Here is a 26,882-nt window from a genome sequence, read left to right as displayed (position 1 = left end):
ATAGCAGTGAACAAAACAAAGTCTACTAGTAGTTTGGTGCCAGTGTGTTTGTGTGCATGTACATATGCAAATACACCAGTGCTTAAAAGAAAACATGAAAATGATTTAATTCTGTGCACATTATTTTGTAACCTGCCCTTTTTTTCTTTTAGCAATATATTCACTTGTTTTATGTCAGTGAATTTTCTACAGGATGATTTTTAGTGGCTACTTGATAATCTCATGAATAGATGTTCTATAATATATGTTTAGGCATTTAATTTACTTCTGTATTTTGTTATAATTTACAACGAATATACATTTTTTCTTTCCTAGACCAATTGCAGTTCATTTAATTCCTACCATTTACTCTTAAATTTTTTTTATTTTTTTATTATGGAAAACTTGAAGCAGTTTTGTAAAGAAGAGAGAATAAACCTCTGTGTACCCATCACCCAATTTGAACAATTTAATACATCTGGCCAATCTTACATAATTTATATTTCCATACACATCCCCCACCCTTTAATATTTTGGAGTAATCCCAGATATCATATCATAGCATTCTTTTTTTTTTTTTTAAGATTTTATTTATTTGTTTATTAGCGTGCGAGCAGGTGTTGGGGAGGAGCAGCGGGAGAGGGACAAGCATGATCTGCACTGAGCACAGAGCCCCAAATGGGGCTCAGTCCCATGACCCCTGAGATCATGACTTGAGCCGAAATCAAGAGTCGGACGCTTAACCAACTGAGCCACCCAGGCGCCCCCGTAGCCTTCTTTACTATTTCAGTATGCATCTCTAAAAGATAAGAATATTAAACAATATATCACCATAATATCCTTATTTGAGGTGTAATTTTAATTGTAACTTTTTTTTTTTTAAAGATTTTATTTATTTGACAGAGAGACACAGTGAGAGAGGGAACACAAGCAGGGGGAATGGGAGAGGGAGCAACAGGCTTCCCGCAGAGCAGGGAGCCCGAGGCGGGGCTCGATCCCAGGACCCTGGGATCATGACCTGAGCCGAAGGCAGACGCTTAACGACTGAGCCACCCAGGTGCCCCAATTGTAACTTATTCTTGAATGATAAAATATCGAGGAGAATTTGGAGAAAACTGAGATTAGTCAATATAGAATGATTCCTCCACCTTCCCATTGAAGGTGTAGAAAACTTTATATTGGGACCTTGGAAAAAATATTAACAGAAATTCTTACACTGAACAGGAAATACGAAAGTGAGATAAACAAGCTTGTGGATGAGGGTAAGGTTGAAGTGGGCATTTAAATACTGAATTACTGGAGAAGTTGGTTGTAGCTAAAAAAAAAAAAAATTCTAATATCTGAAAACAATGTGGGAGAAGACTGCTTTTCCTCATGGTATTAGCAATGGCAGTATAATAGATTGTTCTCTCCTGCTTTATGAGATAGAAGGTCAAATGACAGGAAAGGAAAAGACAGTATTAGCCACTTACTTGTTTGTTTTTTAACTAAAACAGTTGACAGTTTTATTTTCACATTTCACAGTACAAAGGAAAATTGATTTTTTTGGGTCATTATTCCCCTGCAAAACCTGTTCTCTCTTTGATAGGAAGGGGGAGCAAGTTTTCCTTGTCATGTTGTTCGAAAACACCCAGAGTCTCAGCACCATAGTCTCCTGGCGAAGTAGAACAAGTAATATAAAACAGATATAAAGAGGTTCCCATATCGCTTTATCTGTGTGGTCGAGTCATTCCTGGCCGAATGGGCATCATGGATTAGGCAGGAGGTCTCATCATTGGGAGCCCAGGCGTCATTGGCATGTGGCCTCCTATAGACGACCTCATTCCAGGAGCAGGTCCCACTGGCATCATCCCAGGAGGAGGAGGGCCTCCATATGGGGTGCTGGCATCATACCAGGGCGAGGAGGACCTGGGAGACTGGGGGGAGGCAGGATCATTGCCCCTGCAGGAGGAGGAGCAGAGGTATTTTTCCTTGTTGAAATGTGGGGGTTGTTTTGTCGATCAGGCTCTGAGTCTGCTCTTGCATCCATTTCTGACAATAGTCTTTCACGTTATCTTTGTGTTTCCCGCCGCTGCGGTGTGTCTTTCTCATAGATGGAGAGTCATGGGTGAGGTATGTGCCACAGCAGTCACAAATAAAGCTTAGGCATGTTGCTCCGCAGGCCGTTGACCACTCTGTCCCATGCCGCCCAGAAATGACTGCCACTTACTTGTTTTAATAAGACAGTTCTGTGGTATGTCTGCTTAAGTATGTAATAAGCCCTATCTGTCCAGTTCCATAAGAGAAATATCTTGTGCATTACTTGTTCTTCACGGAATTCCCTAGCACCTGGGAGAGTGTATGCTCTAAAGGCACTAGTTAAGAATTTTTTGAACCTCTGGTTAAAAACATAAAGTTATGATGAAATTCCAGGGTGTTAAAAACAGCAGTATGTCAAGTATAGATGAAATTATGCTCATTGTATTGTGTTTGCCAAGGCAATGAAATAGGAAAATGTGTGTGTGTGTATGTATATATGTATTTTAAATTGGCTTTTAATTATGAGGTTTTTTTTAGCTGTAAGGGTTTTCAAAGCCGACAATATAAAAATTATTTAAAATTAAACCATAATTGAAATGATTAGTTTTCATTTAAAACAGCAGAAAGGGAAAGAGGAAATAAAGACAAATGACATAAAACAGGAATTGTTTACCAAAAGAAATCATGTGTTTTCACTTGACAGACACCCCAGAGACCATCTTTTTGCCTCAGTTACATTAGTAACATTTCCCTTGTTCAACATGTTGAGAAAATAAGACCTGTGAAGTAATAGAAAATTCTTAGTGTTTACTGGATTCGCTTGGAGGACCTATGACTTGTTTGTTTAAAGTGAGCCAGATTATGAGCCTGCTTTGGAGAAAACTTTTGTAACTTCTGAAGAAGTATGTAGTGGTTAGATTACCTTTTGGTTTAGTATTAAAAAGATTTGTTAGTATAAGGCTGTCTCCCTCACTATATCATGTGGATGGCTCATTGTGAGTTGCTTGTGCTTACTTAGCCATGAAGGACATGAAGCACCTTTGCTTTCTGAGGCATAGTAGTGAATATTTTTGAAAATTTAAGAGACTGATTCTTTCTGGTAGGGATATGTATATAGTCTTTGGTTCATAGTACCTGCTTTGCTCTTTCCCCCTGCTCATTAGCCCCTTCCTATTTTTCTTTCTTTCTTACCACATCCATGTCTTAGCCATTCTTTCGCCAATATCTTTAATTCCTTTGTCCCATTGTTCTTCTGTAGCATGTGTCTGGCAAAATGCCAGATTCCACTGTTCTTTTTTCCTTACACACTTTAAGACTTCTGAGCAGTGCTGAAGAAAATACGAAACCTCAAAGATGGTTCTTTCACTAGGCCTCAACAAGGCCTGCAATGCTATCTAGTAATCCTTTTAAACTTTATGAGGTGTTTTGTTTTGTTTTGTGTTTGTTCTCCACTCTGACTGTTTCAAATATAGTCCTATATTCTCAAATCTCAGATTTTAACTTCCTCACTCAGATGACTATCCCTCTGACTTCCTAAAGCAAATAGAAGTCAATATATAAGAGCTCCCATAACCATTAATCTATTGTTTAAGTCTGCCCATCCTTTCCTCCTATTATAATGAGAGAGGTGTCCCCAACCTTTTGAGGTTAAGTCAGTCCCATCCACATGTGCTTTGGATCTCATTCCTTCCACCCTTTTCAAGGACATGCTTTAGTATTTAGCTCTTCTTGTCACTTGTATTTTCAATTTTCCCTTATTTTCCAAATTCATTCAAAATAGCATTTATACTTACTCAAGCATTTCCAATGGGTTTTTGCTTGTTTGGCTTTATCTTCTTTCTCAAACTCATGTCTCCAGTCACTTATCCTTTCCAGAAACTTCAAGTGGAGGGTGATCCATAATTGTTGTCTCTACCTCTTCACTTGATTCTGTTGTCTCATACCACTGCAGGTTGGCTTCTGCCTTTACCATGCCACTAAATTGCTCTTACTGTAATCACAAATAATTTCCTTACATTTATTTATTTATTTAAATTTAAAAATTTTTTTAGTTTTAAAGATTTTATTTATTTATTTGTCAGAGAAAGAGCACATGCAGGGAGAACGGCAGGCAGAGGGAGAGGGTTCCCTGCTGATCAAGGAGCCCTATGCAGGACTCGATCCCAGGACCCTGGGATCATGGCCTGAGCCTAAGGCAGACACTTAACCAACTGAGCCACCCAGGCGTCCTTCCTTACAACTACATTTAGATACTTTTTTTTTTTTGGTAATTGTTATTGAGATGTAATTTACATAGAATAAAATTAACTCTTTTTTGGGGGGGGCTCAACAATAATCATTTTGAGATTTGTTTAGGATCTTGAATGTAGTAGTTAGGTTTTATTGCAGAGTATTTGTTAGGGTGGCCAGTGATGTGGGAGGCAAGGAATTGCACAAAACACAGAGCAACAAGCAGGACAGAGTTCATTCACTCTCAAAGGGAGAGAGGCCAGACATCATGAGAGATGTCCCCAAGTTTCTATTAGGCTGGGCCTTTTAAGGAGTTTTAAGGATGTGAGAGGGTTGTAGCTGTGCCGATGGGGGAGGGTGTGTGAAGAGGTGGTCATCTCTTGGCCAGGTAGAGCACGAGGTGACAGGTTTCTTGGGGGCTCTGTTTGTGGTTTGTCTGGGATGTGGGTTGTGGTCCAGCTAGAGAAGAGTATGTTTTGTGGTTGTGGTCTATTTCCTGAGAATGAGGGGCACCATGACCTGGAAAAACAGAGCGTTTAGGACCAAGTACAGACACTTGTGAGTTTTGTCTGTAAGCTTGGCAGGGGAGGGGGCTTTGAATAGAACCCTTTCAGTATTCTAGTGTATGGATTTACCATAGTTTGTTTATTCATCCACTAGTTGATGGATATTTGGATTTTTTTTTCCAGTTTTTAGTTGTTTTGAATAAGGCTGCTATGAATATTTGTGTACAGGTCTTTGGTGGACATTTGTTCTTATTTTTCTCAGGTAAATACCTAGAAGTAGAATTGTATAAGTGTGTGCTTATAAGTTTAGAAGAACTGCTAATCTGTTTTTTTTAAGGTGACTATTTAACTTTTCCAATATCAGTGTATGAGAGATTCTCTTGTTCTACCTCCTTACCAATACTTGGTATTGTCTTTTTAATTTTAGCCATTTTTGTGGGTGGTGGTATCTTATTGTAGTTTTATTTTTTATTTCCCTCATGACACAATGTGCTTATTAGCCATTTGTATATTTTTTGTGAATGCTTACATTTTTCACCATTTTTATTTTTGGATTTTTGTCTTACTATTGATAAGAGTTCTTTATATATTAGGACACAATTCCTGTATCATATATGTGCCTTTTTTGTTCCCCCAGAGCCACTTAGATTACGTAATTCTGTATCAGTGTTTGTGTGTGTGTCGGGGGGGGGGCATGGGGTGGGATGTCTGGAATTCAAGTGAAAATGATACAATACCTCCGAAAGCAAGGAAGATGATTCTTTGTCAGAAGATGAAATAGTCTACCAAACCAGAACCAGAGATGATCCAGATACAGACACTCTGAAGTTACAATGATTACTATGTTAAAAGTATCTGGTGAAAGGTGAACAACACTTGTGAAGAGTTAGGAGAATTTACCAGAGCAATGGAAATTATTGAAAAAAATTGTATAAATAAAGAAACTAGAAATAAAAGATATGAAATAAAAAACTTAAATTGGTTGATAGTATTGTTTGTCTTCTATATCCTTACTGATTTTTTGTAAACTTACTGTATCAATTATTGAGAGAGGAGTGTTGAAATCGCCAATGATTATTTTGGATTTGTCCTTTTCTCCTTTCAATTCTTTCAGTTTTTGTTCCATGTTTTTATACGCTGTGTTTTAGGGTTCTTACATGTGTAGGGTTGTTATGTCTTCTGGTAAATTGACCCTTTTATCATTATGAAATATCCTTCTTTATCTCTGCTGACATTAATTTTTCCACAGTCTTCTTTGACTGATATCAATATAGCTTTGTTTTGATTAGTTTCACACGGTATGTATTTTTCCAGCCTTTTATTTAACCTCTGTGTGTCTTTATATTTAAGGTGAGTTTTTTGTAGACAGCATGTAGTTGGATCTTGCCTTTTTAATCCAATTTCACAATCTGTCTATTAATTGGAATGATATATATATATTTCTTTTGAAATTCTTCATATTTATTTTTCACATAATTTTAAATATTAAACAATAGCTTCAATTTTAAAGTAAACATCCTATTATTTTTTATTTTATAGGATTTTGTATGTTAACTAACCATTTGGTTATTTCAGATCTTCACAATTCCTCTAATACAAAAGAATCATTTCTATTCCAGCAATGCATGAGTTGTAGAAAAGTTTGTGGCAACTGAAATTGCATGATTTTTTAAAAATTACTCATTAGTTTATGGACAGTTTAACTTAAGCCTTTAAAGAGAATTATGAATGTATTATTGGCTTACATTTGTATGCTAATCACAGCAAGCTATGAATTCAGGATTAGCATAAAATGCTTAATTACAAATAAATGTGACAGTAATATGATAACTAAGAAGTTAAATTCTGATCATTTCTGCTTTCTACTTAACAATTCTTATAGTGGTATTGGCAATAGCAGAAGTCACAGGGTGGAGGGTAAGACTATTCACTGAATTTTACAGACTAAAATAATAAATTACTCTTTATAAAACACTATTTGGGGATTTTTGCTTTTATACTTCTCTAAAAAATCTGGGTGAAAAGATTCCTTTCAGGTGAATAGATCTGAACTTGACAAATGATTAAATTAAATGTCCTATTCAATTAATTTAAAGTTCAAGATTTTTTTTAACTGAGTTTACCATACTTTCTTTTAAAAAAAATTTTTTTTTAACGATTTTATTTATTTAATTGACAGAGAGAGACACAGTGAGAGAGGGAACACAAGGCGGGGGGAGTGGGAGAGGGAGAAGCAGGCTCCCCACCGAGCAGGGAGCTTGATGCGGAGCTCGATTCCAGGACCCTGGGATTATGACCTGAGCTGAAGGCAGATGCTTAACGACTGAGCCACCTAGGCGCCCCCCAAAATTTTTTATTTTTTATTTAAATTCAATTAATTAACATATAATGTATTATTAGTTTCAGAGGTAGAGGTCAGTGATTCATCAGTCTTATACTCAGTGCTCATTACATCATGTGCCCTCCTTAATGTCCATCACCCACTTACCCCATCCCCTCACTCCCCTCCCCTCCAGCAACCCTCAGTTTGTTTCCTATGATTAAGAGTCTCTTATGGTTCTCCCTCTCTGATTTCATCTTGTTTTATTTTTTCCCCTCTTCCCCTATGATCCTGTGTTTTGTTTCTTAAATTCCACATATGAGTGAGATCATATAATAATTGTCTTTCTCTGACTGACTTATTTCGCTTAGCATAATACCCTCTGGTCCCATCCACATCATTGCAAATGGCAAGATTTCATTTTTTTGATGGCTGAGTAGTATTATATATGGAATACTACTCAGCCATCAAAAAAATGAAATGTGTATATGTGTATATATATATATATATATATATATATACACACACACACACACACACACATACCACATCTTCTTTATCCATTCATCTGTCGATGGACATCTTGGCTCTTTCCATCGTTTGGCTATTGTGGACATTGCTTCTGTAAACATTGAGGTGCAGGTGCCTCTTCGTATCACTACATCTGTATCTTTGGGGTAAATCCTAGCAGTGCACTTACTGGATGGTAAGGTAGTTCTATTTTCAACTTTCTCAGGCATTTCCATTCTGTTTTCCAGAGTGGCAGCCCCAGCTTGTGTTCCCACCAACAATGTAAGAGGGTTCCCCTTTCTCCACATCCTCACCAACATCTGTTGTTTCCTGAGTGGTTAATTTTAGCCATTCTGACTAGTGTGCAGTGGTATTTCATTGTGGTTTTGATTTGTATTTCCCTGATGCCAAGTGATGTGGAGCATTTTTTCATGTGTCTGTTGGCCATTTGTATGTCTTTTTTTGAGAAATGTCTGTTCATGTCTTCTACCCATTACTTGATTGGATTTTTTGTTCTTTGGGTGTTGAGTTTGATAAGTTTTTTATAGATTTTGGATGCTAGCCCTTTATCTGAAATGTCATTTGCAAATATCTTCTCCCATTCTGTTAGTTGTTTTTTGGTTTTGTTGACTGTTTCCTTTGTTGTGCAAACACTTTTTATCTTGATGAAGTTCCAATAGTTCATTTTTGCTTTTGTTTCCCTTTCCTTTGGAGACGGGTCTAGCAAGAAGTTGCTGCGGCCGAGGTCACAGAGGTTGCTGCCCTTGTTTTCCTCTAGGATTTTGATGGATTTTTATCTCAGTTTAGGTCTCTCATCCATTTCGAGTCTATTTTTGTGTATGGTATAAGAAAAGTCCAGTTTCATTCTTCTGCATGTGGCTGTCTCATTTTCCCACCACCAATTTTGAAGAGACTGTCCTTTTTGCATTGGATATTCTTTCCTGCTTTGTTGAAGATTAGTTGACCATAGAGTTGAGGGTCCATTTCTGGGTTGCATTGATCTATGTGTCTGTTTTTGTGCCATGCTGTCTTGATGACTACAGCTTTGTAATAGAGCTTGAAGTCTGGAATTGTAATGTGACCAGCTTTGGTTTTTCTTTTTCAACATTCCTTTGGCTATTCGGGGTCTTTTCTGGTTCCATACAAATTTTAGGATTATTTCTTTCAGCCCTGTGAAAAAGTTGATGGTATTTTGATAGGGACTGCATTGAATGTATAGATTACTCTAGGTAGCATGGACATTTTAACAATATTTGTTCTTCCAATCCATGAGCATGGAACATTTTTCCGTTTCTGTCTTCCTCAATTTCTTTCATGAGTGTTCTGTAGTTTTCTGAGTACAGATCCTTTGCCTCTTTGGTTAGGTTTTTTCCTAGGCATCTTATGGTTTTTGGTGCAATTGTAAATGTGATTGACTCCTTAATTTCTCTTTCTTCTGTCTCATTGTGAGTGTGTAGAAATGCAACTGATTTCTGTGCATTGATTTTATATCCTGCCACTTTGCTGAAATCCTGTATGAGTTCTTCTAGCAATTTTGGGGTGGAGTCATTTGGGTTTTCCACATAGAGTGTCATGTCATCTGTGAAGAGCGAGAGTTTGACTACTTCTTTGCCCATTTGGATGCCTTTTATTTCTTTTTGTTGTCTGATTGCTGAGGCTAGGACTTCCAGTACTACGTTGAACAACAGGGGTGAGAGTGGACATCCCTGCTCTGTTCCTGACCTTAGGGGAAAAGCTCTCACTTTTTCCCCATTGAGAATGAGATTCGCTGTGGGCTTTTTGTACATAGCTTTTATGATATTGAGGTATGGTCCCTCTTTCCCTACACTGTGAAGAGTTTTAATAAGAAGGGATGCTGTACTTTGTCAGATGCTTTTTCTGAATTTATTGAGAGGATCATATGTTTCTTGTCTTTTCTTTTATTAATGTAGTGTATCACGTTGATTGATTTCTGGATGTTGAACCACCCTTGCAGCCCAGGAATAAATCCCACTTGGTTGTGGTGAATTATCTTTTGAATGTACTGTTGGATCCTATTGATTAGTATCTTGGTGAGAATTTTTGCATCCATGTAAATCAGGTATATTGGTCTGTAATTCTCCTTTTTGGTGGGGTCTTTGGTTTTTGGATCAAGGTAATCTTGGCCTCATGGAAAAGGTTTGGAAGTTTTCCTTCCATTTCTATTTTTTGAAACAGCTTCAGAAGAATAGGTGTTAATTCTTTAAATGTTTGGTAGAATTCCCATGGGAAGCCATCCGGCCCTGGACTCTTGTTGGGAGATTTTTCATTACTGCTTCAGTTTCCTTGCTGGTTATGGGTCTGTTCAGGTTTTCTATTTCTTCCTGTTTTAGTTTCGGTAGTTTATATGTCTCTAAGAATGCATCCATTTCTTCCAGATAGCCTAATTTGTTGGCATATAGTTGCTGATATGTTCTTATATTGTATTTCTTCAGTGTTGGTTGGCTCCATATATATTTAATGTAATTAGCCAATAGAATTTTGTTAACTACATTTTTTCCAGTTTTTCCTTAGTAGTTGCTCTAGGGATTGTAGTATTTATTTTTATTGTAATCAACTTTGGGTTGACTTAATTCCAGTAAAATATAGCAAATTTGCTTCAATATAACTCGATTTCTTTTCCCTTTCTTTTATATCTATGTTTGTATATAAAAATATATCACATATCTATTTATATTTGTATGTATAAATATATCATACCTAAGTTTGTTATAATTTCAGTAATACAATACTGTAATTGTTGATTCAAATAATCTTATGTTTTCAAAGGTAAATATATCTTTTATGTTTATGTAAATATTTACCATTTCCTTTAACTCAGAAGTTCTTCTTCTTTATTATTTCTTATAAAGAAGTTCTGCTAGCAATAGATTTTTTCAATTTTTGTTTATCTGGGAATGTCCTTATTTCCCCTGCATTTTTAGAAGATAAATTTGTTGTATTTAGAATTCTTAGAGATACTATTCTTTTAGCCCTTTGAGTGTTTCCTTTCACTGTCTTTGGACTGGCATGGTTTCTGATGAGAAGTCCGCTGTTAATCGTATTCTTGTTCTACTATTCATGATGAGTCATTCTCTTTTGCTGCTTTCTCAAGACTTTTTGTCTTTTAGCAGTTTGACTACAGTGTGCCTAGATGTGGATCTTTTTGTGTTTATCTTACTTGGGATTTGTTTTCCTTCTTAGATATATAAATTAATGTTGTCAAATTTGGAAAGTTTTTTTTAAAGATTTTATTTATTTATGAGACACATGCGCATGGGGGAAGGGCAGTGGGTGAGGGAGAAGCAGCCTTCCCTCTGAGCAGGGAGACTGATGTGGGGCTAATCCCAGGACCAAAGGCAGACGCTTAACTGACTGAGCCACCCAGGTGCCCCCAAATTTGGGAAGTTTTCAGCCACTGTTTTTTCAAATAATTTTTTCTAACCCTTATTCTGTCTTTTTTCCTGAGACTCCCATTACATGTGTATTGCTATGTTGTATGTATCACCAGTCTCTGAGACTATTTCTTCACGTTTTGGGGGGAAGATAGTTTTACTTAGCTATCTGAAAGTCTGTTGATTCTTTCATCTGTTATCTCAAATACGCTGTTGCGTTCTCCTAGTGTATTTTTCATGAAAGATATATTTTTCACGTCTAAATCTTACTTTTTATTAGTTTCTATTTCTCTATTGAGATTCCCTGTTGAGTCATTTTCATGGTATTTTTCTTTAATTTCTTGAACATAGTTTCACTTTTTTAAGCATATTTAAAACAGCCACTTTGAAGCCTTTGTCTAATATATCCAGTATCTAGGTCTTCTGTGAATCATTTGCCATGACTGCTTTCTTTTCTGTTGATTGCTTTAATTTTATTGACTGCTTTCGTGAGTATGGGTCATACTTTACTGTTTCTTTGTATGTTTCATAATCTTTTTTGTTTGTTTTATTTAAAACTAGGCATTTAAAATAATGTTCTGTAGACACTCTGGTTTCTCCCCTTTTTCCTCCTAGGCCTTTTTTTTTTTTTTTTTTTTAAACTTTCCTGGACTAAACTGTGGCATCTATCTTTTTGCAGTATTTGGCTATTAATGCCTCCATTCAGTTGTTTTATTTTTATTTTCTAGCCAGGATTATTTGGGATTTCCCCTGTTTCTGTGTAGTTTAGTGATCAGCCAATGATTTGGGCAGAGGCTGTGCTCAAATACCTTGAACCTTTATGATTTCTACTCTCTGCTGATGTAGGTGTGTATGGGTTGGAGAGCACATTCAAAGCTGGAGCTAGTTTTCAAGTCTTTTTTGGCTTTTACTTTTCATGGGTTTTTGTGGGTCTCCTGTGTTCATATGCATATTTTCCCAGTCAGTAACTGGTATGTGGAGAGCTCATCCTTTCTGTGGCTCTCTCATTTTCAGAATCTCCCTGTTAAATTTCTGGCTGGTTTATTGCTTACCCAAGCTTGGCTGTCAAAGCTATGAGTTTGATAATTTATTTATTATTAGGCTTACCAGTTTTAGTTGACAAAATTGCTAGTTTTCAATTCCTGTCCCAAATTGAGCCCATTTTTTTCTGGCAGCAAAGCTGCTATTTTTCATAGTCAACTTTGTCCTGGTAAAATACAGTTCCTGCTACTGATGGCATTGGGGGATGGGTGATGGTAACAGCCCTAGGCTGGAAGGCCACAGAATCTTTCTGTTATTATCCAAAGCTGTGGGAGGGTTTCCAGGATAAATGCTTTTCAATGTATTGGCTGCTTTTGTGTCAATTTTTTTGAGGCACAAAATGTTTTTTTTTTAAGATTTTATTTATTTGTAATAGAACACAAGCAGGGGGAGCCTCAAGCAGAGGGAGAAGCAGGCTCCCCACTGAGCAGGGAGCCCAATGTGGGGCTCAATCCCAGGACCCTGGGATCATGACCTGAGCCGAAGGCAGATGCTTAACCACTGAGCCACCCAGGCATCCCAAAATGGTTGATTTTGATGATGTTGTGCAGTGTTTTTGTTTGAGGAGCATTTCCCAGCCTCTTCACACTATCGTAACCAAAGTGGGGAGTGTCCTTATGTATTTTAGTTTAAATCTACAGTCTTGCCATTTTTTCTATTTGTCATAATCTGTTCTTTGTTCCTCTCTGAACTCCCCACCCCCCTTGCCTTTTTGGATCAATAGAGTAATTTTTATTTCATTTTATCTCCAGTGTTAATGTATTAGTGTTACCTCATTGCTTTTTGTTTTTAGTGATTCCTCTAAGGTTTAGAATATGACTTTTTAACTTATCAAAAATCTTCCTTCAGATAGTTTTATATCACTTCACACATCATGTGAGGCCCTTGTAAGAGTACACTTCCATTTTTCATCTCCTTTCCTTTGTGCTGTTTTGTCCTATGTTTTACTTGTACATACGTTATTTAACTCATTAGTTTTTATTTTTGGTTTAAACAGTTTTAAATAAATGAAAAAATGGGGAAAGTTTTCTTTTTTTCTGTTTTAAGTCACTAAGACCTTTTTAAAAATTGTGGTAAAAGAGGGATGCCTGGCTGCCTCAGTCTGTGGAACATGTGACTCTTAATCTTGGGGTTGTGAGTTCAAGCCCCACATTAGGAATGGGACCTACTTAAAAAAAATAAAATTGTGGTAAAAGAAACATTAAATTCTTGTTAAATTTATTACCTTTTGATAGGCACCATCCTAATGGGTGTAAGGTGATGGGTGTAAGGTGATATGTTGAGGTAGTTTCTTTCTAATTTGTTGAGTGTTTTTATCATGAAAGGGTGTTGAATTTTGCCAAATACTTTTTCTGCATCGGTTGAGATATGATCATATGGTTTTCATACTTAAATTTTTTAAATGATTGCTTTTTAAATTTTTTTTAAGAGAGAGAGTGTGTGAACTGGGGGTGAGGGGCAGAAGAAGAGAGGGAATCCCAAGTAGGCTCCACCTCCAGCACAGAGCCCAACAGGGGGCTTGATCTCAGCAACCCTGAGATCATGACCTGAGCAGAAATTAAGAGTCAGATGCTTAACTGACTGAGCCACTCAGGTGCCCCTAAATTATTGCTTTTTTCTTGTTGAACTATTATTACATTCCAGGTATAAATTCCACTTGGTGTATAATTCTTTTAATGAATTTATGAATTTAGTTTGCTAGTATTTTGTTGAGGATTTTTGCATCAATATTCATTAAAGATATTGGTCTGTAGTTTTCATGTTGTATCTTTGTGTGGTTTTCGTATCATAGTGATGCTTGCCTTACAGAGTAAGTTTGTAAGTGTTCCTTCCTCTACAGTTTTTTGGAAGAGTTTGAGGAGTGTTGGTGCTAATTCTTCTTCAGATGTTTGTTAGAATTCTCCAGTGAAGCCTTTTAGTTCTGGGATTTTCTTTCTTGAGAGAGTTTTGATTACTCCTTCAATCTCCTTAGTAGTTACAGGTCTGCTGAGATTTTTTATTTCTTCAGGATTCAGTCTTGGTAGGTTATATGTTTCTAAGAATTTAACAATTTCTTCTGTGTTATCTAATTTGTTCATTTATAACTATTCATAGTACTCTCCTGTAATTGTTTTTATTTCTGTGACCCATGTCCCCTCTTTCATTTCTAATTTTAGTTGGGTCCTCTCTCTCTCTCAAGTCTAGCTAAGAGTTTGTTAATTTTGTTGGTCTTGTCAAAAAACAAACTGGGTTTTTGTCTTAGTCTGTTTAGGTTGCTATAACAAAATACCCAGACTGGGTACCTTATAAATAATTTGTTTCTCACAGTTCTGGAAGCTTGGAAGTCTAAGGTTGAAGGTGGTGGGATGGTTATAGTCAGGTGAAAGCTTTCTTTCTTGTTCATAGTGGCCACCTTGCTGTGTCTTCAAATGGAGGAAGGGGCTAAGTATCTCTTTGGCACTTCTTCTATAAGGCAAATCATGAGGGCTCCTTAGTTGTTTAAGGAGTTAGACTTGTTCTGGTATGCAGTTTAAGTTACCTTGTGGATTGGCTTAGTGTTTTTAAGACTTGTTTTTAATTTCCTGTTTGGAGAATCTAAAGTAGCATTTATGTTTTGGTGATGTGGTAGCCTTTCTAAAACAAGGTCATTGAGGGATCTCTATTGGTGACCTTTATTTATATTGTGAGTTCTCTCAGCTTCTCTTAGTGGGAAAGATTTTCAGCTGCATGTGATCTCCGGGAGTTGTTCTTTTTCAGCTCCCTTGTAATTTTTTTTCCTTGAGAAATTGATTTTGTTTGTTTTTTTAGAGTGTTTTTTAAAGATGCAGTGATTGGTATTCAGCTAAATAGTCAAGGGAGTTCCTCCGTAGATTGCTGGGTCTCTTCTCACAGGTCTTCTGTGATGTAGATTTTATTTGCATTACCTCCCAAACTCCCATTGCTGTTTTTCAACTCAGCAAAGTTATTGGCCTGTGTTTGAGTTTACTTTTCCCTGTGTTATAATCGATCTAAAGCATGGGTGACAGTAGGGCTTATTTCTTTCCCTTTTCTTAGGAATCTCAGTCTGGAAATCCCTGATACCTAATGTTTGAAAATAGTTGTTTTCTATGTTTTGTTGAGTTTTCTAGTTGTTTACTACAGATAGATAATTCTGGATCTTGTTACTTGCTTATAGTTGGAAGTGGAAATTCTGTATGGAGCACTTAAAATCTTTAAGTTGTTTGAATTTTCAGTAGCCTTTAACATGGTTGCTACCTTCTTGTCCTTCATGTCAGCATTTCTTAAATATATTTTCCTGAAATGTTTTCTCTTTGACCCTTATTTCTTAGACACTCTTTAATCAAATGATATTTAGTCAAAACCAGTTCCTGTTGATAATGTCTCTTTAATATTTTTTTTTTTTTTAAAGATTTTATTTATTTATTCATGAGAGACAGAGAGAGGCAGAGGGAGAAGCAGGCTCCCAAGGAGCAGGGAACCCGATGCGGGACTCGATCCCAGGACCCTGAGATCATGACCTGAGCCGAAGGCAGACGCTCAACCATCTGAGCCACCCAGGCGCCCGTCTCTTTAATATTTTGAGTAACTTCTCCTCATTCTTACTGCTAATAATGTATTCTATGCATCCATATTTTGAATCTGCTCCTAACTATAGTTTACCTTCTCACTTTTGCTTACTGTATATATTTCCACTGCATTAGAGAAGAAGTGATTTTTTATTTTTTTGAATATTGTTGACACACAGTGTTACATTAGTTCAGGTGTACACATAATTCACATAGTGAACATAGTACACATAGGTTCACATAGTGACTCAGCAAGTTTACACATAATGTATGGCTACCAGAAGTGTAGCTACCATTTGTCCCTATCCATCGCTATTATATCATCAACTATAATCCTTATGCTGTGCTTTTTATTCCCATGACTTACTCATTCCATAACGGGAGGCTTGTATTTCTCACTCTGCTTCACCCATTTTGCCCAATCCCCCACCTCTGTCCCCTCTGACAACCATCAGTTTGTTCCTTGTATTTATAGGTCTGATTTTGATTTTTACTCATTTTTCTAAACATTCCATGTATGAGTGAAATCATATGATATTTGCCTTTCTCAGTCTGACTTATTTCACTTAGCATGATAACCACTAGGTCCATCCAGTGTTGTTTGAAATCTCAACTTTTTTTTATGGCTATGTAATATTTCAGTGTGTGTGTATATGTGTGTGTGTCTGTGTGTGTGTATAGCACATATTCATTACCCATTCAAAAACTGATAGACACTTAAGTTGCTTCCACATCTTGGCTGTTGTAAATAATGCTGTGATACACATAGGGGTACATATGTCTTTTTGAATTAGTGTTTTCATTTTCTTTGGGTAAATATTCAGTAGTAGAATTACTGGATCATATGGTATTTCTGTTTTTAATTTTTTGAGGAACCTCCATACAAGTTTCCACAGTGATTGTACCAATTTACATTCCCAGGAACAGTATATGAGGGTTCCTTTTTCCACATTCTTGCCAATACTCGTTATTTCTTAAGTTTTTTATTTTAGCCATTCTGGCAGGTGTGGGTGATAACTCACTGTGGTTTTGATTTACATTTCTCATGATTAGTGATGTTGAGCATCTTTTCATGTGTCTGTTGGTCATCTGAATGTCTTTGGAGAAATGGCTATTCAGATCCTCTGCCCATTTTTAAATCAGATTGTTATTAATTAATTTATTTATTTTTTGGTGTTGTGTAAGTTCTTAATATATTTTGTATATTAACCCCTTATTGGATACATCATTTTCAAATATCTTCTGCCATTTAGTAGGTTCTCTTTTTTGTTTTGTTGATTGTTTCTTTTGCTGTGCAAAAGGTTTTTATTTTGATGTAGTCCCAATAGTTTATTTTTGCTTTTGTTTGTCTTGTCAAATTGACATATCTAGAAAAATGTTGCTATGGTTAATGTCAGAGAAATTACTGCCTGTGTTTTCTTCTAGGATTTTTATAGTTTCAGGTCTCACCTTTAAATCTTTAATCCATTTCAAGTTTATTTTTATGTATGGTATTAAAAGGTGATCTTTCGTTCTTTTACATATAGCCATACAGTTTTCCCAGCACAAACTTTTGAAGAGACTGTCTTTTCCCCATTGTATCTTCTTGCCTCCTTTGTCAGTGATTAATTGACCATACAATTGTGAGTTTATCTGGGCTCTCTATTCTGTTCCATTGATCTGTGTGTCTGTGTACTGTGCCAGTACCATTATTGTTTTGATTACTACAGCTTTGAAATGTGTAATTGTGATATCTCTGGCTTTGTTCTTCTTTCTCAAGATTGTTTTGGTTATTCAGTGTCTTTTGTGGTTCCATACAAATTTTAGGATTGTTTGTTCTAGTTTTATGAAAAATGCTGTTGGTATTTTGATAGGGACTGCAATGAATCTGTAGATTGCTTTGGGTAAAATGGGCATTTGAACAGTATTTGTTTTTTCAATCCATGGGCATGGAATTTTTTTCTATTTGTGTCATCTTTAATTTCTTTCATTAATGTTTTATGGTTTTTGAAGTATAGGTCTTTCACCTCTTTGGATATGTTTATTCCTAGGCATTTTATGCTTTTTGATGTAATTATAAATGGTGTTGTTTTCTTAATTTTTCTTTCTGCTACTTTGCTATTAGTGTATAGAAATGCTACTGATTTCTAGGTATTAGTTTTGTGTCCTGCAAGTTTACTGAATTCATTCTTACTTCTAATAGTTTTTTTGTGGCATCTTTAGAATTTTGTATGTACAGTGCTATGTCGCCTGCAGGTAGTGACAGTTTAACTTTTTCTTTACCAATATGGATGCCTCTTATTTCTTTTTCTTGTCTGATTGCTGTGGCTTGGATTTCCAGTACTGTGTTGAATAAAAGTGGTGAAAATGGACATCTTTGTCTTGTTCCTGATCTTCAAGGAAAAGCTCTCAGTTTTTCACTATTGAGTATGATGTTCACTGTGGGTATTTCATATAAGGCCTTTATTGTGTTGAGGTATTTCCTTCTAAGCCCACTTTGTTGAGAGTTTTTATATTGAGTGGGTGGTGAATTTTGTCACATGCTTTCTTTGCATCAATTGAGGTGATCATATGATTTTTATCCTTTGTTTTGTTTATGTGGTGTATCATGTTGATTTGTGAATATTGAACCGTCCTTGCATCCCTGGAATAAATCCTACTTGATCATGGTGAATGATCTTTTTAATGTATTGTTGTATGTGTTTAATATTTTGTTGAGGATTTTTACATCTGTGTTCATCAGGGAAATTGGCCTATAGTTTTCTTTTTTTGAATTGTCTTTGTTTGGTTTTGGTATCAGGGTCATGCTGACCTTGTGGAATGTATTTGGAAGCTTTTCTTCCTCTTCTATTTCTTGTGATAGTTTGAGGAGAATGGGTATTAACTCTTCTTTAAATGATAGAATTCACCTGTGAAGCCATCTGATCCTAGACTTCTATTTTTTGGTAATGTTTTGATTACCAGTTCAATTTTGTTACTAGCAATTGGTCTGTTCAGATTTTCTATACGGGAAATGATCATTTTTAAATAGAGCACCTTAACATGTTTTACAAAGCTTTTTTAAAACCTGACCCTGCTTTCTCTACTTTCTGGTCACTTTTTCTTTATTCATATTGAATTATTTTGATTCTTCATACATGTTTCATTTGTACTGAATTAATTTTGGTCTGTCAAATACACCATGCTTAATCCCTCTCACCTCTTGAGTCCAGCTTATCTGCATATGCTCTACATGTAAATGATTTTTAAGAAGGCAAAACAAAATGGAAACACATTTTGTTACAGCAGGCAGTCAGAGTATAAAACTAAAACCTCATAAATGAAGTCAAAATACAAGTGAAAGTATTTGCAGCTTAAACAAAGGCTAATTTACCTTATGTACAGATAAGAAAAAGACCAAAAAAAAAAACCACAAAAAAAAAAAAACCAGTAGAAAAATGAGCAAGGGAAATGAATAGATGGTCTAGTTTCATAACAATGTTAAAAGATACTGTTTCATTCATAAAAAGAGAAATGCAGATTAAATCTATTCTGAGTAACAAGTTTTTAGCTAACATAGTGACTGAAATCCAAATATATAGTTAAGTACTTTGTTGGTGGAACTGTAAAAAAGAGGCTCTCTCATGTACTAATGGTAGGAGAATAAATTGGTATAAGCCCCCTGGAGGGCAGTTTGCTAATATCTATCAATATACATATATATTTATATAACATACAGTTATAGTAGATAAAATGTAGAATGTAATCAATAACTTTAGTGATTACTATGTAGTTATTATAGTGATTTATTAGTTATATTGTATTATTTGTTATGACATGATTATGCCTATAGCATATATACTTGTTTATCAACACATATGCTTCTATATTTTTGTGTGTGTGTATATATGTGTATGTGTGGTCTCTGGACCTCACAGGTTCACTTCTGGGATTTTATCCTGCAGATGTACTGGCACATGTGTGAATTGACTTATGTATGCATTTATCCAGTGCCATGTAGTTTATAATAGCAAAAGGGAACTTAGATATCCATAAATAACTGATTGGTGAGTAAGAGATGCTACATCTTTGCAATAGTATAGGATATAGATGTAAGAAAGAAAGACTGAGGATGCTTTCTATGTACTTGTGTTGTAGAAATCTCCAACATAGTCTACATGTTGTTAAGTGAAAACTGCAAAGTATTGAATAGTGTGTATAGAAAAGAGTGTGTATAAAATGCTATCTTGTATGGTAAGTAGGGGGAGAAATAAAAATATATATTCATATTTGTATAAAGATTTCATAAGCTAATAAAACTAGTTATTTCAGGTGTTTCTGGGCAGATTAAGAAGAGGGGTTGAAAGGAAACTATTTACCTTGTTTTTTTTTATATTGCTTGATTTTTGAACAATGTGAACATATTTCCTCTTAAAAATAAAATTAAAAATTTTATAAAAGGTCTTAAGGAAAGTATTTTCTTTCTATTTTTTCTCATCAGTAAGCTAAAAAAGCTGAGTGAAGACAGTTTGACTAAGCAGCCTGAAGAAGTTTTTGATGTATTAGAGAAACTTGGAGAAGGGTAAGTACAAAAAATATGAAAGTAGCCTTAGGTAATGACAAAAAATTTTCAAATACTATATAATCTTTCACTAGCATGTATTTTCTTCAGTTGAATAGGAGTAATATAGAGGGAACACACCTCAACATAATAAAGGTCATATATGACATGCCCACGGCAAACATCATATTCAGTGGTGAAAAACTGAAAGCTTTTCTTCTAAGATCAGGTGTATGACATGGATGAACACTCTCACTGCTTTTATTTAACATAGTATGGGAAGTCCTAACTGGAGCAACTAGGAAAGAAAAAGAAATAAAAATATCGGAATGAGAAAGGAAGGGATGAAACTGTCTCTATTTGCTGATGACATCATATTATATATAGAAAATCTCAAAGAATCCATCAAAAAGTTGTTAGAATTAATAAAATAATTAATAAATGAATTATAGTTACATCAAAAAGAAGGAAATAACCTAGGAAAAATTTAACCAAGGAGGTGAAAGATCTGTTTACTGAAAACTGTAAGACATTGATGAAGAAATTGACACAAATAAATGGAAAGATACTCTGTGCTCACGGATTGGGAGAATTCATATTGTTAAATGTCCCTGTTACCCAAAGCAATCTACAGATTCAGTGCAATCCCTAACAAAATACCAATGGCATTTTTCACAGAAGTAGAACAAACAATTGTACAATTTGTCTGGAACCACAGAAGACCCCAAATAGCTAAAGCAATTATGAGAATGAAGAATCAAGCTAGAGGTATTATGTTCCCTGATTTCAAACTATATTATAAAGCTGTAGTAATCAAAATGGTATGATATTGGCATAAAAACAGATATCTAGATTAATGAAACATAATAGAGAGCCCAGAAATAAACCCGTGCATATCTAGCCAATTAATTTAGGACAAAGGTGCCAAGAATATACAATGGGGAAAGGATAGTCTCTTTAATAAATAATGTTGGGAAAAATGGATAGCCACATGCAAAAGAGTGAAATTGGACTTCTGTCTTATACCATACGCAAAAATCAACTAAAAATGGATTAAAGACTTGAATGTAAGACCTGAAACCTAAGACTCAGGGAAGAAAACATAGGCAGTAAGCTCCTTGACGTTAGTCTTGACATGACTTTTTGGATTTGACACCCAAAGCAAAGGCAACAAAAGCAAAAACAAAACAAACAAGTGGGACTACATCAAACTAAAAAGCTTCTGCACAGTGAAGGAACCATCAATAAAATGAAAAAGCAACCTGTGGAATGGGAGAAAATATTTGCAAGTGATACATCTGATAAGGGGTTAATATCTAAAACATATAAAGAACTCATACATCTTAATAGCAAAAACCCAGACATTTCAATTAAAAAATGCGTGGAGGATCTGAATAGATGTTTTTCCAAAGAATACATCCAGATGGTGAACAGGGACATGAAACATCACTAATCATCAGGGAAATGTAAATCATAACCACCATGAGATATTACCTCACACTTGTTAGAATAGTAATTATCAAAAAGACAAGAAATAACAAGTATTGGTGAGAGTGTGGAGAACAGGGAACTGCTGTGCACTGTTGGTGAGAATGAACATTGGTGCAGCCACTATAGAAAACAGTATGGAGGTTTTTCAAAATATTAAAAATAGAACTATCATATGATCAAGTAACCTCACTTCTGGGCATATATATATATATATGAAGGAAACAAAGTCAGTGTCTTGAAGAGATATTTGCACCTGTGTTCACTGCACCATTATTTACATGGAAACAATGTAAGTGTCCCATTGATGATTGAATGGATAAAGAAAATGTGGTATATACAGATGGTCCGCAACTTACATGGTTTGATTTATGAGTTTTCAACTTCATGATGGTGTAAAAGTCATATGCATTCAGTAGAAACGATATGTTGAATTTTGAATTTTAATCTTTCCTGGCCTAATGATCTACAGTATGATACTCTTCTTGTGGCAGTGGGCAGCAGAAGTAAGCCACAGCTCTTATTTATTCATGTAAGTGAAGGTAAACAATTGATACACTTACAACCATTTTGTACTCATACAGCTGTTCTGTTTTTCACTTTTAGCACAGTATTCAACTAATTACATGAGATATTCAACACTTTATTATAAAATGAGCTTTGTGTTAGATGATTTTGCCCAACTATCGGCTGGCATTAAGTGTTCTGAACACATTTAAGATGGGCTAGGCTAAGCTATCATGTTCAGTAGATTAAATGTATTAAATGCATTTCCTTCTTGTGATATTTTGAACTTACTATGGATTTATCAGGACATAACTGCTTTATAAGTCAGGGAAGATTTATATATACAGTGGAATATTATTCAGTCACAAAAGGGCATTATGCTAAATGAAATAAGTCATAGTAAAATACTGTATGATCTCACTTATAAGTAGAATCTAAGAAGCCAAACTCATAGAAACAGAGAACAAATTGGTGGTTGCCAGAGGGTGGATAATGGGGAGTGGGGGAAATGGGTGAAAGTAGTCAAAAGGTACAAACTTCTAGTTATAAGATAAATAAGTTCCAAGGATGTACATGTATAGCATGATGACTAGTTAATAATAGTATGTTAAGTATTTTAATGTGGCTAATAGAGTAGGTCTTAAAAGTTTTCATCATAAGAAAAAAATTTTTTTCTTACTGTGAGCTAGTAGATGTCACCTAAACTCGTGGTAATCATTTTATAGTATATACATAAATCATTATGTTGTACACCTTAAACTAATAAATGTTATATGTCAGTAAAAGTGGAAAGAAAAAAAATAGTAATAGTAATTAATATACTTTGTAGCAGTAAATATGTATTTATAAAGACTGGATTGTGTTAGATCTGGTAATAGTGTTTTCAGAGAAATATATATATATAAGAAAGGCAGGAAATGTGTTGTAAAGTGACTCACAAGAAGTTTATTAGTTCGTTCTGTATGGTGTTCTTATTAATAAACTTGAAAGATTTTGACTTTTTAGGCAAGTGAACATAAGGCCATCAGGACATTGGGACTCATTTTACTTGGGGAAAAATGAATAATAGATTTAAATAGAGTGTCTCAGTGAGACAGAGGAATAGTTGATATGATTTTAAAATAATTTATGAATGTGAATTTAAAATAATGTTTCGTTTTTAGCACATAGGGTCATTTAATAAAATGGCAGAGTATAGAAGAATGTTCAAAATAATAAAAGGCATAAAACAGAATTAAAATGGTATAAACCAACAAGAACAAGGAAAAGGAAAAAGAGAAACAAAAATGTAAAGTAATAAGCTAAATGTAAGTTGGAAGGAATAAAATGAAATATATTTTTCACTAAATGTCAGTTCTCCCATTAAGGGACGCCTGGGTGGAGCAGTCAGTTGGGCATCTGACTCTTGGTTTTGGTTTGGATCGGGATCTCGGGGTCATGAGACCAGGCCCCATGTAGGGCTCTGTGCTTAGCATGGAGTCTGCTTGGAGTTTTTCTTTCCCTCTACCTTTGCCCCTCCTCCTGCACTCTCTCTCGCACGCACGCTCTCTCTCTCTCTCCCAAATAAGTGGATAAATCTTAAAAAAAAAAAAAAGACAAATTAGTAGGGTCAATTAAAATGTAAAATCTAGCAATATGCTATTTATAAAAGGCCTGTGTAATACAAAGGGTTGGAAATGTAGGGATATTTCCTATTAGAGATACCAGATAAGAAAGATAATCATACAAATAAAAATAAAAAAATAGGAGTGGCAATATTTATATCCAGTAAATTAGTTAAAGTTAAAAGATCTCAAGTGAATAACGAGGGTTAATATCCAAATAAAGAATAAAGAGGGACATGAGATAATGACTTAAAAGACAATTTATATGAAATGTATATGTGTCAGTCACCAGGACAATTAAATTTGTGAAGGAAAGCTATTAGAAATGTCAGGGGAATCTAATAAAAGTTTATTCAAATGGGAGATTCTCATATTGCTTTCAGAACTGATTAAGAGTAGCAGAAAAAAAGAACAAAGATAGTGTAAATATTATAATCAATAAACTTGATTATATATATCTACATATATATAACTACATATATTTTGGCATTCCTTTTTTTTTGGTATGTTAATGGAGCATAGATTAACGAATTCCAAAGAAAAGATTTTGTATGTCTCATTTTTGATTATAGTCTAAAATGAGAAAGAATTACAGTATAATAAAATCCATACTTACTGAAAATTAAGACACATAATCTGAGGTAACCTAAAGATTGAGGAGGAAATTATGAATTATTTAGACAATGGAAAAGAAACAAATGCCAGTATCTGTGGAATCCAGAGAAGCTGTAATTAGGGGAAAATATTTAGTCTTAAATAACTTCATTACTAAAAAAGAAAGACCAAAAGAAAAAAGAACTTAGTGCTTATAAGTGAACTTAGAAAAATAATAAAATATACCAAAAAATTAGGAAGAGAGAATTCATAAAAGAAATATTTTAAATTAATGAAATGGAAAATAAAATTCAAACACGATAAATACAAAAGCAGTTTCTTTGAGCAGATCAGTAAAATAGTTAAACCTCTTCTGACTTTGACTAAAGAAAAAAGAGCAAAAATAGAAGATTTGGAATAAGAAAGAAGATACAACCAAAGATAGAGAAACAATTTGAAGAATTAAGAGACCACTATATGCTGCTCTAATGACAACTCATTTAGTGGTTGAAAAGTTGATGCTTTCATAATAAAATTTAAATCGTGTAAATTGACCCCCAAAGAAGTTAAAACTGAAATGGATCAATTACCATGGAGAAGATGGAAGGACAGTTAGGTATCTATCTATGAATTAAAAAGATAGCAGCTTGGAACGCCTGGGTGGCTCAGTTGGTTAAGCATCCTTAAATCTTGATTTTGACTCAGGTCACGATTTCAGGGTCATGAGATTGAGCCCTCTGTTGGGCTCTGCTCAGTGGGAAGTCTGCTTGAGATTCTCTTTCTCCCTCTCCCTCTGCCCGCCCCCCCCCACTTGTGTGTGTGCACACACTCTCAAATAAATAAATAAATCTTAAAAAAAAAAGATACCAGCTCATAGCACCAGTATTCACAAGAGCCAGATGTGGAAATGTCCATCAACTGGTGAATGGATAAAGTGTGATATATCTGGACAGTGGAATATTATTTAGCCATTAAATGAATGAAATACTGACACATGCTACAGAATGGATGAACCTTGAGAACATTCTGTTTAGTGAAAGAAGCCAGACACAAAAAGTCACATTATTATATGATTCCATTTATATGAAGAATCCAGAATAGATCCATAGAGACCAGAAAGCAGATTTCAAATGATTTGGAACTAGATAGAGGTAATGGTTATACAACATTGAGAATGCACTAAATGTCACTGAATTGTATACTTTAAAGTGTTTAAAATGGCGAATTTTATGTTATATGCATTTTACTAAAAAAAACCCAACAACCCAGCTAAGTCTTTTAGGACACATAATTGCAGTTATTTTTATGAAGCCAGAATAACTTTAATATCCAGACCTAGATGTATAAAAAAGAAAATTCAGCCTTACTTGGCACCCATAATGGTTACCATGCTCTCTTTATCTCTGGTGGAAAGATGCTGCTAGTTCTTTTCACTTCTTTATGGTTCCCATCATTCATTAAAATTGGAGAGTCCATTTCACTGTTGGCATCCCTGACCTGCATTATAGAGCTTCCAGTGATGCTAGGAAAGGGAGTATCCTCTGGATCCTCTCAGTGAAGATAGTTAGGGGTTAGGTGAGCAAGTCACATATGATATATCCATTCCAGTATTCGATATACTTGAGCCTTTGATCCTTCCCCTAATGTATACTGAGGATCGCTGGCATTTCTGTGTAGATCACTTAAGAGTCCAGGTTTCAGTTAACTAGCTGAGCATACTGTTAGGGGCACTCCCAACTGTTTGAGATAACACACTGGTCTGGAATTTCTGGTCTTGCATCCATATCAGTGAATTCCTTTCTCACTGGAAATCTTGGAATCCTATATTCTTTAGAATTCTGCTGATAAAAACTGACAAAATCTCATAACTTTTTTGGTATGAATAGTAGGTCCTCTTGCATCAGATTTTCTATTCATTCTCCTGGTGTCTGGAGATTTGAGTGTAGTTTTAGGACTGGAAGCAATGTGAGTTAGTGGAGAAGGGTTTACATTTCCCTGAAAAGTGACTGCCTCAGGTGAGGTCATTATGGAGTCTTTAGGCATTGTGAGGCTCATCTTCTTGGACTGGGGAATAGGGTTGCTTTTGTTGGCAAGGGATGCCTTTAGGACTTGGGGGGTTCGGGGCACCTGGGTGGCTCAGTCGGTTAAACGACTGCCTTCGGCTCAGGTCATGATCCTGGAGTCCCGCAGCGGGCTCCCTGCTCAGCGGGGGGTCTGCTTCTCCCTCTGACCCTCTTCCCTCTCTTGCTCTGTCTCTCATTCTCTCTCTCAAATAAATAAATAAAATCTTTAAAAAAAAAAAAAGACTTGGGGGGTTCAAGGTACTCAGATTAATAAATACCTACTTAAATGTCCCATTACCAATTCTCTGGTTACCTCTCTTTATAGTTAAAAGCCTAACTTTAACAGAATAGAGCTGGTGATGTTGTGAATTTAGTTTGCAGTGTAATTCAGCTTCCAGCTTAGATTAGACCTTGAGTTTGTTTTTGGAAGTCTCAGCCCTGTGCCTACAAGAATTAAGAAATTCTTTTTTTTTTTTTCTTAACATATATTGCATTATTTGTTTCAGAGGTACAGATCTGAGATTCAACAGTCTTGCACAATTCACAGCGCTTACCAGAGCACATAC

General features: G+C 35.3%; 1 protein-coding gene and 1 pseudogene across 2 annotated transcripts in view; one reads left to right on the top strand and one right to left on the bottom strand.

Moving 5' to 3' along the window:
- Positions 1-26,882, top strand: part of STK3 (serine/threonine kinase 3) — a 270,916-nt gene that overhangs the window by 21,780 nt on the left and 222,254 nt on the right. For both annotated transcript variants that reach the window (XM_006730240.3, XM_006730238.3), the window contains exon 2: positions 20,001-20,081. In XM_006730240.3, coding sequence (XP_006730303.1) covers positions 20,001-20,081 — 81 coding nt within the window. The remainder of the gene's footprint in view (positions 1-20,000; positions 20,082-26,882) is intronic.
- Positions 1,689-2,128, bottom strand: LOC102734747 (U1 small nuclear ribonucleoprotein C pseudogene; annotated as a pseudogene).

This window comes from Leptonychotes weddellii, chromosome 4 (genome assembly GCF_054177405.1).
Source record: "Leptonychotes weddellii isolate Sample4059 chromosome 4, ASM5417740v2, whole genome shotgun sequence".
NCBI lineage: Eukaryota > Metazoa > Chordata > Mammalia > Carnivora > Phocidae > Leptonychotes > Leptonychotes weddellii.
This window is presented reverse-complemented; position numbering and strand designations above follow the sequence as displayed.